Source organism: Symphalangus syndactylus, chromosome 9 (assembly GCF_028878055.3).
Source record: "Symphalangus syndactylus isolate Jambi chromosome 9, NHGRI_mSymSyn1-v2.1_pri, whole genome shotgun sequence".
Lineage (NCBI taxonomy): Eukaryota > Metazoa > Chordata > Mammalia > Primates > Hylobatidae > Symphalangus > Symphalangus syndactylus.
In genome coordinates, this window is record NC_072431.2 from 133,489,169 (window position 1) to 133,501,871 (window position 12,703).

At 37.2% G+C, this 12,703-nt stretch overlaps 1 protein-coding gene across 5 annotated transcripts in view; it reads right to left on the bottom strand.

The window, feature by feature from the left end:
- The window catches only part of IL33 (interleukin 33), a 43,033-nt gene that overhangs the window by 12,754 nt on the left and 17,576 nt on the right, over positions 1 to 12,703 (bottom strand). For all 5 annotated transcript variants that reach the window (XM_055294563.1, XM_055294561.1, XM_055294562.1 and 2 more), the window contains exon 2: positions 4,026 to 4,127. In XM_055294563.1, coding sequence (XP_055150538.1) covers positions 4,026 to 4,116 — 91 coding nt within the window. In that variant the 5' untranslated portion in view covers positions 4,117 to 4,127. The remainder of the gene's footprint in view (positions 1 to 4,025; positions 4,128 to 12,703) is intronic.

Consider the following 12,703-nt stretch of genomic DNA (forward strand, 5'->3'; position numbering starts at 1 on the left):
ACGCCCGGCCTCTACCCAATTCTTAAATCAAAAAGCTGAGAATCATTTATTTTTCCTTCTTTCCATTCTTACAATTCATTCAATCTGTCATTAAGTCTTTTTGATTTCACCTTCTGAATATATCTGAAATAGGGTCCGTCCTCTCTATTCTGTTGTCTTAAGTCACGCCTTCATCATTAGTCCCTTAGATTAATGCAGTAGACCTCTAACCAGTTTCTGTTTCTACTCTTGCCTCCTCACTTTATCATCACACTACTATCATCACACTTACCAATGTGATCTCTGTAAAGTAAAAATATTTTATCATTCCTCAGTTCAACGTTTTCAATGATTCCCTACTGTCTACAGGATAAAGTCAAATCTCCTTTACTGTAACAGATCTTCTATGGATAGACTCAAACTAAAGGGGTTGATCTCTACTCAGTTCTAGCCAACTATTGCCATGCAAGAGATGGACCCAGTGTTTCTAGATCTTTGGATTTTTTTAGAGAAACTATACACATTTAGATTTTCATTAAAAATATCCTATTTTTAAAAAATTGACTCAATTAGAAAATATCAATAACACTGTTCAATCCTAATAAAATACTTCTGCTGGATGGATCTATCCCAAGGCTCCCATATTGTGACCTCTGGCTAGATCCATAAATGAAGACGGCTGGATTTTTAGGGAAGAGAAAGTGTTGATGGATGTGGGGGAAAGAAAGTAGGAGAAGAGAAAAGCCTGACCCTGGGAAGTAGCTTCCTGGAAACTGGGAAGGGAAGGGTTGTGAGAGGCTTTCCTCCAGGTCATGAAGTCCTGTACCCTGTTGGCATTAGAGGCAAAATGCCCTGGGGGTGACCACAATGTTGGACTGACTGTGGGGACACCTGCAGTGGTTGGCTACTAAGTTTTGTGGCATTGTGAACTGTGGCTTGTGTTAGATCCTAGTAGCTCAAGAGGAGGAATTAAATGTGCTTTCTTGCCTTGTATCTTGGGATCTTAGAGCAGAAGCTTATTTAGAAAAACAAGATATGACATATCTTGCATTTTGAGTTGAGAAGCAGTTTACACCTGTCACATACCCCAAAGATATCTGTCGAATTTTTCACCAGGATTGTTTAAATAATCACAGTTTTAGTGCAGTAGCTCTATCCTGCTTGCCTCCATCTGTGGGTTTACTTTCCATGATTTCAGTTACCCACAGTGAAATACAATAAGATTTTTTGAGAGAGAGAGAGCATTCACATTATTTTCATTATAGTATGTTGTTCTAGTTGCTCTACTTTTTTATTAGTTATTGTTAATCTCTCATTGTGCCTAACTTATAAATTAAACATTATCATGGGTATGTATCCGTAGGAAAAAACATAGTATATATAGGGTTCATTACTATCCATTGTTTTAGGCATCTGTTGGGTGTCTTGGTACATATTCCCTGCAAATAAAAGGGGAGTACAATATTTAACTGAGCCAATATTATTGGAAATAAAGATCTGCTAAAGGACAATTAAAATAATGTGATGTATTTGTAAAGCCATACAAATGAGTTTGAGATTATTTTTATCACTGTCCTCTAAATGGTATAGGTAAGTAGTTAGGGCCACTGTTCCCTTAAAGGAGGGGTTACATTTTAACTTTTGTATCAATACCACCAACTCTGGCATAAACTCTAGCCCACTCCCTCATTCCAGTGTCTATAAAGTGCTCCTATTTCCTGAGGTACAAAAAAAATGCATTTTTTGTTGAGAGGCAATTTAGGGATGCAAAGTCACTGAGTCACTGTTTCTACAGAGAGCATTTTGACTCAGCTACAAGTAAAAGGATTAGTTTAACTGTGATTTCCTGGTTGTTGAGAAACCAGTCAAATTAGTGCTTTCCCTGGTCACCAAAGAACAGTGTGGGTGGGCCAGAGCCTCAGGGAAGACAGAATGAGACAGAAATGATATTAACTCTGCTTTCTCTTCTAGCCTTAAAGATGTACAGAGAAATGGAAAGGAGCATGAAGGACAAGGTTATGCCAGTCCCCACCATCATTCCTTATCCTCCATTTTCTTTCCAGTTCACCAAGGCTCCATTAACTTACTTATGTGTTACTGCTCCCATATGAAAAACAGATCCTAAAATTGTGTGCTTCATGGCCAAGTGTGGTGGTTCATGCCTGTAATCCCAGCACTTTGGGAGGCTGAGGCAGGTGGTTCACTTGAGGCCAGGAGTTCAAGACCAGCCTGGCCAACCTGGTGAAACCCCATCTCTGCTAAAAATACAAAAAATTAGCCAGGTATGGTGGTGTGTGCCTGTAATTCCAGCTACTTGGGAGGCTGAGACAGGAGAATCGCTTGAACCAGGAGGCAGAGGTTTTAGTGAGATGAGATCGCGCCACTGCACTTCAGCCTGGGAGACAAAGTGAGACTGTCTCAACAGAAAATAAATAAATAAATAAATAAATAAATAAATAAATAAATAAATTTGCATACTTCTTTCCTAGGACAGATAATTTTAAGGATCAAAGAGTTGTACAGCCCTTTAATCTCAGCACTATAGCTGCCACCTGACTTTACTTACCTTCTATCTTATTACAAACTCTGAGTTTGCAGCTAGATAGACTTGAGCATCATTTGTTGGTTCTGCTTTATTTCTGTGGTTTGGCTTTGGTTGGTTTGTTCCCACCAAGTCTCCTGTTGAAATTTGATCCCCATTGTTGGAGGTGGGGCCTAGCGGGAGGTATTTGGATCATGGGGCGGACTCCTAATGAACAGCTTGGTGCCATTCTCACAAGAGCGAATTCTTACTCTTAGTTTGCAAGATGGTTGTTGAAAAAAGGTTGGTCCCTCCTCTCCTCTTTCTCCTGCTTCTGTTCTCCCCTTATTCTCCCCCTATGTGACCTCTGCACGTACTGGTTTGCCTTCCGTTTCCATCATGAGTGGAAGTAGCCTGAAGCCCTCACCAGAAGCAGATGCTAGCACCATGCTTCTTGTACAGCCTTCAGAACTGTAAGCCAAATAAGTCTCTTTTGTTTTTAACCCTTTCCCATTTGCCCAGAGAGTAATTACTGGCAGCGCTTATGACTGCAATGTTTAAGATAACTTTGCCACGAAAGATCTCCCTTTTATTATTATTTTTACATCTCTCTAGTATATCAACTTTGGAAACAAAAGACATCATTCTATTTATAGCATTCTGTTTTTAGTAGTGGTATTTTCATTTATAAAATATAGTAATTCTCGATCGCTGAAAATGTCAAATCCTAGAAAATGTAACATTCCTACATGTGATGTTAACATTCTTGAGCACTTCTTGAACAGTTAGTTGCTTGCTGAAGTTTCATTTGGTGAATCCCATTTTTTCTGAAATAGACAATGCTGATGGTAGTTCTGTTTAGAAATAACTCCAAGAACAGTTTTTATACTCTATTTTTGCATTGAAAATCAGATTTGCTTCAGCCTCAAAGAGATGTTTATGTAAAATTAAATAAGCACTGGCAGCAAGCTGCACTTTTTTTTCTAAATGGGAAAAGGGTTAAATTACCCAGCTTCAGGTATATTTTTGTGGCAACACAAATTGACTAAGATGATTATTCAAATATCTTCATCTGTTATTCTCTTCTTCATCAGTAGTCGCAAGTTAAGACCACATGCCTGATACCACCAAAGGTCTTAATGAATATTTGTTGAATAAAAGTGGACCTGCTTAAAATTTTGCTAGTTTGTCAGGGAAAAGGTTTTGGGGGTTTGGCAGCAAGAGGTGTGTGGAGCAATAAATGGTTGATATAAAAGGCTATAATTAAGTTTATCACTATTCACAGGTTCAGATTATCACAGCTATTCCTGCCCAGTGATGTATCAAATATGCCAAAGTTGGCTATATATGGTCTGTTCAAAACCAGTCTGCTGTATTATACCCTTATGTGCCATCCTTTTTTATTTTAGTTCTTGTATTCTTAGTATATTTTGATAAGATAGTATGTATAAACATTGGAGTAGTAAATATTTGATGACAGATAAAAATAGTGTGTAAAAACATTCAGAGATACTTAAGTCCTTACTTCCCAGCTTGAAACACAAGGCTTTGCTTGTTGTGTTCTTCCACTTTGCTGTGGAAATTTTGTTGGTTGAATACTTCATTTTAGGCTTCATTTTTCAGTATTCTGTTGGATTAAAATATAGTATTAGTTCATCTGTCTCAACTTAAAAACAAACGGAAACAACTGTGGCTAGCTCACTACCAAATTGGTAACATAACCATATAGAGGAAATAATTATTTCAGTAAAGTTTGAACATAGTATTCTAAGTATGCATTCATGCTAGGATATGGTACTCTGCACTGCATAATGAGGCTTTGGTCAATGGATTGCACATATACAATGGTGGTCTCACAAGATTAGAATGGAGCTGATAAATTCTTATCACCTAGTGCTGTTGTAGCCATCGTAACATCCTAGAACAATTCATTACTTGTGTGTTTGTGGTGATGGTAGTGTAAACAAACCCACTGCAGTGCCAGTTGTATGAAAGTATAGCACATACAATCATGTATAGTATATAATACTTGGTAACAAATGACTATGTTACTGGTTTATGTATTTGCTATACTATACTTTTTATCATTATTGTAGATTGTGTTCCTTCTACTTATTAAAAAACAAGTTAATTGTAAAGCAGCCTCAGGCAGTTCTGTCAAAAAGATATTCCAGAAGAAGACATTGTTATAGGAAATGACAGCTCCATGCATGTTATTGCCCCTGAAGAACTTCCAGTAGGACAAGATGTGGAAGTGAAAGACAGTGATATTAATGATCCTGACCCTGTGTAGGCCTAGACTAGGGTGTGTGTGTTTGTGTCTTAGATTTTAAGGAAAAAGTGTAAAAAGTAAAAAATTAAAATTAAAAATTTTTAAAATAGAAAAAAGCTTATAAAATAAGGATATAAAGGAAGAAATTTTTGTACAGCTGTATGATGTTCATATTTTAAGCTAAGTGTTATTACAAGAGTCAAAACCTTAAAAAATTAAAAGTTTATAAAGTAAAAAAGTTATAGTAAGCAAGGCTAATTTATTATGGAAAAAGGAAACAATTTTAAATAAATTTAGTGTAGCCTAAGTGTACAGTGATCATAAAGTCTATAGTCATGCTCAGTAATGACCTACGCCTTCACATTCACTCACTACTTATTGACTCACCTAGACTCATTTTCCAGTCCTGCAAGCTCCATTCAGCCTCAAAGAGATGTTTATGTAAAATTAAATAAGCACTGGCAGCAAGCTGCACTTTTTTTTCTAAATGGGAAAAGGGTTAAATTACCCAGCTTCAGGTATATTTTTGTGGCAACACAAATTGACTAAGATGATTATTCAAATATCTTCATCTGTTATTCTCTTCTTCATCAGTAGTCGCAAGTTAAGACCACATGCCTGATACCACCAAAGGTCTTAATGAATATTTGTTGAATAAAAGTGGACCTGCTTAAAATTTTGCTAGTTTGTCAGCAAAATACAAGTGTACCATTTTTTAATCTTCATACCATATTTTTACTTTACTTTTTCTGTGTTTAGATATGTTTAGATACACAAATACCACTGTGTTAGAATTGACATTTTATAATCTATTCTCTCTGAAGCCTACAACCTGAAGGCTTCCTCTGCAAATAAGAACTTTGGTTTCCACAGTCCTTTATTTTAACCCAGACATTCCTTTTTATTGATCCCAGTTGACTGTAGTCTTTTATCCCTTACCCATCTCCCAGCTGAACCCCTCCAACCCCCGCTTCAAGTTATCCCACCTTTCTGGACCAAATGAATGTATTTCTTAAATGTATTTGATTGAAGTCTCATATGTCCCCAAAATGCATAAAACCAAGCTGCACACCAACCACTTTGAGCACATGTTCTCAGGATCTCCTGAGGACTTTGTCACAGGCCATGGTCACTCGTATTTGGCTCAGAATAAATCTCTTCAACTATTTTACAAAGTTTGGCTCTTTGTAGATAGTGGAAATATTGGTACTGCAGTTCTGAGTCTGTTTTGTTATACTTTAGTATATAGGAAATAAGTAGATATATTATGTTACATGGTTTTGACTGTAGGGGAAAGGAGATACAAACATTAAAGAAGTCATGAGAAAACCTATGGAATATTAAATTTGAGTCAGCAATATCAGTGTGCCCATATCTTAGTTTCTTAATACTTTCTCCACTGAAAGGAACAGCTGCTCCAGATCTGGAGCTGGTAAAGTAGTGGTGAACATGGAACATCCTGTTGTGCCAGAAAGCAGGAGTCACTAAAAAACTAGTGAGGGTGTGTCAGAAGCATATACACAAGCCACTGGGAAAAATCTCCTGCTGGCCAAACTTGACACAATTTGAGGATCAAAAAGAATAATAGTGGTAATTGACTATAAAGCATTTAAAGAAACCCACAAGTTCATAGCATTTCTCAGCAACTGAATGAATAGGGAGGGGTCTAGTCATTACAGAAGGAATGATAGCATTGAAATAGGCCTCCTTGTCTGGGGTGCCACCCAGAGTTCTTGGTCTCATGACTGAGGAAATCAAGGAAGGTGGACACACCAAGGGTGAGGTTAGAGTAGAAGTTTAATAAATGAAAGAAGGAGAGAAAGCTCTCTGCTACAGAGAGGGGTCCTGAAAAAGGGTTGCTGTTCTATAGTGGAATACAAGGGTTTTTATAAATGAGCTAGTGAGGAGGGGGTACTTTATTTACATAAGGTGTGAAAAACTGGTTAGGACTAGGTGTGTCATTTGCAGAAGGCATGAATTTCTGACAACCCCCACGCTGTCCTTCCATGTGGGCTCGTAGCCTAAGTTACTTCATGTTGTTTGACTTCCCTTACTGTGCACGTTTTGGGGATAGAATCCTCCATTGTGGACATGCCTAGCTCAGTGTAACTCCCCTTATCTGTGTAGCTGTAGGCATGTTCCAAGCATGCCCTCCTGAGCAAGCTTCCTTATTTGAATATATCCAAAGAAGGAAAGGAATGTGTTCACTGAGGCCAACTGAATGTATATGAAATTTGAAATTTGCTTATTACACAGAAGGCACTCTTTCGTGCTGGAGCTTGCTTCCTTATCTGTGTTTGTGGCTTGATCTCTCAGGCTGCTCTTTGTTAGAAGAGAAGTTCTGCCGAGGACTTTGCCCTATTTGCCTAGCTGGTTTCTTTCTTCTTTCTCTCTCATAATCAGACAAATCACCATCTTGCAACCCCCAATTTAATATTTGATTCAAGCAAGGAACATCAATCGATGTGATACCTTGATGATCAAGATGGGTCACTGTATCATACTGAAAAAATATGGAGTTCTGTATCATAAATTGCAGAAAAGTCCATATTCTCTTAGTATGGTTCTGCAATCTGGCTTCAACATCAGGGTATGGCACTGTGCTGTGCTTTGTGGAGGGAGCAGGACTTCTTCTCCAGCCTTAAACTCTCTGACATTGCCTGCAATTCTATCAATAATTATTGCTTCTTCTTTTTAAGTATTGGCCTCTTGTTTTGCCACACTACAAACAAACAAACAAAATTATCCCAGCAGTGGTTACAACTTAAATCTCTTATGAACTTCATATGAATAATCTCTTCTAGCAATTAAAAGAAGAGCATTGGATTCTTGGGTTAGAGGACTCGTTAGAAGGTAAACTTTAGGCACCCTTATTTTGTCCCTGGACAAACCTCTGGAGGCTGAAACTCCAGATGATCTTGTCTAGGTAGAACTGCTATAACATTATGTGCATGCCACCTATTTATATCCAGTCCCATGTGCAAAATCCTCAATGGTCAGCCAGTTGAAGACTATCTATTCTGTCCCTCCGTCTTGCCATGGGAGTAAATGCTGTGCTCACACAGCTTGAAGACTTCACATCAACTTTTATTTTCTTCCTCTGATTCTTCCACCTTTGTTGGTCAAGAATGCTTAGAAGCAGAGGATCTTACATATCATTTTACTGAGCCCCTAACTTTACAGATGAGTAAATTGAAACTCTGAAGATTAAGTGCCTTGCCAAGGATTATGAAACAGAACCAGGAACAGAATCTAGCCTCCTGACTTCCATCTTGATGCCAGTACTTCCCTATCCTGTCTCCCTCCTTTCTTTCTCCCTTTCCTCCTCAAAACAGGAAGAAAATAATCAGAACTGGAAATTTAACTCCAAACACTCAGCCTTTCTTATACACAAAGCAGTTGTCCAACTTCTTTGAAATAATAAGTTTCTGAATATGGTTGTTGATTTGTAATCACACGTTTGGAATAATAAGATAGGGAACCCAATTGTAGTTGTATTTTAAGTTGTACATAAAATAGTTTAAATAGTAACCTGTACACAGTAGATAATGAAGTAACACTTTGCAAACATAAAAACTGCATTGCCTTGATGTTGTTTATTTTCTCTTCTACCCAAGGATACTTATATCCTAGAAAAAACAATTCCTGGTCATTAAAAAAAGTTATTTTTCTTTTTTTATAATCTTAGAATATTTTAATAAAAAGTTACATTTTCAAATAAATATGGGAAATGTTCCAATCTAAATTCTATCTCTAGGAGAGTCAGACTCATGTTAGCATAGAAAAGGTGTTGATAGTCCTTTATTGAAGACTCTTGGGTACCTTTGTTTAACTATTGTTTTCAGTAGTTATTTGATCTCATAACCTTTTTCTCCCCTCTTATCACCCTCATGGACTAGTTTGAGAGAACGCACTTGAAAGAACTTTGCTGTAAACCAGTATTGGCTTGCATAATTGAGCAAGATAGACAAGCTGAAAATACCACATTTACAATGGAGTCATTGACACAAAGAAAGTCAACACCCTTTATAGAACCACATGATAAGTCAAAAGCATAGTCAGGAAATATTTTCAAATCCTATTCTGAAAAAGTATTTTCTTCAAATAACCTGCAAATTCTTTGCCTTGATCACTCTTTTCACCATTTTTATCGGACTAAAATTGACTCATTACTCTCCTATTTTTATATCAGAAATATTTCAGAACATATGGCAATAGGAACATCACTTGTTCTTTTTTGCTGCTATTCCCAATGATATACAGCAAATATCCCTGCACACTGGTTATGATACTCACCTAATTTATAAAGTGCTGGTCTCAGATGATGAGGTTTCCTGTAGTCAGCAATTGTAGTATTTAAGGCAGTTACATCCCAGTTCTACTTATATGGATACACACACACACACGGATTAAGCAACATTGGATGACAGCATTTGATGTATGAGGCAATGCAGATGGAGCTACTTAAATGCATTAGAACGTGTGGGAGCTTATCTTTTTCCTACCATCAGATCCTAAACAGAGATTATTTTAGCCGTAGCACTTTCTTTTTATTTGTTTATTTATTTCTTTGAGACAGAGTCTCCCTCTGCTGCCCAGGCTGGAGTGCAGTGGCACGATCTCAGCTCACTGCAGCCTCCACCTCCCAGATTCAAGCAATTCTTCTGTCTCAGCCTCCCAAGTAGCTGGGACTACAAGGTGTGTGCCACCACACCTGGCTAATTTTTTTGTATTTTTAGTAGAGATGGGGTTTCACCATGTTGGCCAGGCTGGTCTTGAACTCCTGACCTCAAGTGATCCTCCTGCCTCAGCCTCCCAAAGTGCTGGGATTACAGGCGCGAGCAAGTGCACCTAGCCTAGCTGTAGCACTGTCAAAGAGTTACACTTAGTTAATCATTAACTTTTATAAAATCTTTATAATATAGGCTCTCAGTAGTGTTTATTGCATAACATATAATAATATAGAAGGACACAGATTGTTTAATTTCCTTTCTCTTTTCTACAGAAAGTTGAAAATATTTAAAGTAATTTTTTTCTGATTATAAAAAAGATATATGTGCACTTAGAAAATATGTAAATGACAGGAAAGTGTATGTGTGGTAGATCCTGACATTCTTTTTTCTATGTAAAAAAATATACACATCACTTTTATTTAAAACATAGAATCATACTGCAAGTATATTTTAAGCTGTTTTTTCCATTTTCCAATTAACACTATATCATATTTTCACATAGTAGAAACATTCTTTTACAAGTAACATTATAAATAGCATTCAGTCATAGAAATGTATCTTAATGAGTCTTTTATTGATTAACACTGGCTGTTTCCAGATTTTATTTTTGTTTTTGTTTTCTAATATTGCCAGTGTTGCAACTGACAGTTTTGTGTGTGTGTGTGTATGGGTGTATGGGTGTGGGTGGGTGTGGGTGTGTGTTGTGATTCTTTGAAAATATTTATAAGTTTATTGGTAGCATAAACTCCTAGTAGTGGAATTGCTGGATCAGAGGGTACGTGTATCTTATAGCTTGACAGATATTAATGAATTGACTTCCAAAAACTTGTATTAATTAACAGTTTTGTCAACAATCCAGGGGAGTACCCTTTTCTCATCTTTCTAGCAACAATGAGTGTCGTTACCTTTGAAATGTTTGCCTTTATAAAGAATATAAAATATATGATAGTTTTGAATTTTATTCCTTTATTTTGTGAGATTGAGCATCTTTAAAAAAATGTGTATTGTCAATTTCTATAAATTATTGATTTTTAAGGACTCTACCTAAACTAAGAAATTAGACCCTTCTCTGTGATTTGTGTTACAACTTTTTTCCCTGTGTCATTTATGTTTAGATTTTGCTAATGGCATTTTTTGGCCATACATAAGTTTTCAAATATTATGTGGTAAAATATAATCAGTGTTTTCTTTGAGAACTTCTGGTTTTGTGTTCTGCTTCAAAATACCTTTCCTCTTCCAAGATTATAAATAAATTTAATTATGATATTATCTAAAAACTTTAATGTTTAATATTTTATACATAAATCTTTGATTGACTCAGTGTTACTTTTGGTATAAAGAATAAGTTAGGGCTGGGTGTGTGTCTCATGCCTGTAATCCCAGTGCATTGGGAGGCCTAAGCAAGAGGACCACTTGAGGCCAGGAGTTCAAGACCAGCCTAGGCAACATAAAGAGACCCTGTCTCTACAGAAAAAATTTTTAAAAATTAATTAGCTGGGCTTGGTGGTGTGCACATGCAGTCTTAGCTACTTGGGAGACTGAGGTGGGAGGATCACCTGAGCCCAGAAGTTTAAAGTTGTAGTAAGCTCTGATAGCACTATACTCCAATCTGGACCGCAGAGTGAGACTCTTGTCTCCAAAAATGAAAAAAATAAAGATAGTGAAAAAAGAATACATTTGGGATTTTTTTTTCCTTCCAAATACATACTCCAACTACATTTGAAATTCAGTTCAGACAAAGTGAAGTTTCACACGTTATGTTGGGACCAGTATGCAGAGGGCTATGAATGCTACAATAAGGAATTTGAATTTTATCCTATGGACAACACGAATCTTTTGAAAGTTTCTAAAGCAAATGAGAAACATCATCTAGAGTGTGTTTTATGAATATAATTTTATATCTGTGCGAAGCACCATATGAAGGAAGGAAAGAAGGGAGAGGGAGGCAAAAAGAATGAATAGTTAGGAGGCCAGTTAAAATATCCCAGGCAAAAAGCAGTGAGGACCTAGTGAGGGCAATGTTAATGGGACCAACGAGGAGGGGATGGAATGATGAGTGCTACAAGTACTTCATAGAGTCCTTGCAGGTTGGTGTGAGTAAGGGCCCTAGAGATTCCTGTTCTGTTCCACTAAGTCATGCAGTTACCAAGCCAGGATTAAAACCCAAGTCTCACTCCCAGTTTAGGGGCATATCTGCCACAATGCCTCCTCGGCTCTTTCTGGATGTGGGTGTACCTGCTCTGGACTGGGGAAGAGGGGAAGCAGGGTGGTGAAGGGAAGTGAACATAATTCCAGTGGTTACTAATAGGAAACTCAGGTGGGGAGTTCAGTGACAGGGACAGGGAATGAGTTTGATGTGGGGCAGATGGAGTTTGAGGTACTTGAGGAACAGTTATATGGACATTTCAGCAGGGAGTTGGAACTAGGTGGCCAGAGGCCAAACTTAGCCATGTGGATTTGCTCTTCATTTGTGAAGGCATGATAGTTTATTGTGTGGGAGTGAATGAGATTGTCTTGGCTGAGTGTGGAGCAGGAAGAGAAAGCTGTGAGAAGATGAAACTCTGGGATATCTAACATGTAAGGGGAAAGAGGAGAAACGAAGTTAATAAGAAGACCAGACAGAGAAGCAGAAAAAAGAAGAGTTCATATTATGAAGGCTAAGAGAGAACACTGTCTCAAAAAGCAGAACAGTTGGTAATGAGTACTATAGAGATCTGATTGGAGATTAAGAGACATTGGAGGAGTCATTTAAGTACGGTGGGAATCTCAAAACAGCTGCACTGGACTGCACAGAGTGGAGATGGAGGAAGTAAGCATTTCCAAGAAGTATAATACAGTAATGAAAGGGAACAAAGAAAGAAAGAATGGTATCTTTACACAGTAGTGTAGAGAAGGAAGATGCTACTTACTAGCTAGGTGAACTTGGACAAGTTACTTGATGTCTCTGAAGCCTCAGTTTCTTAATAATAATGATAATTTTCATAATAATAACTTATATTACCCATAATAATTTCATAATTTAACTCATTAGGTTGTTGTGAGAATTAAATGAGAAGATATATTTTCAGCACTTATTACAGTAGCTGGTGCACAGTAGAAACTCAATACATTTGTTATTATTATTGTCATTAATATTGAGGTTTATACTGGGATGTGATAGACTCTTGAGTATGCTTAATGCAGAAAGTAGCCAATGAA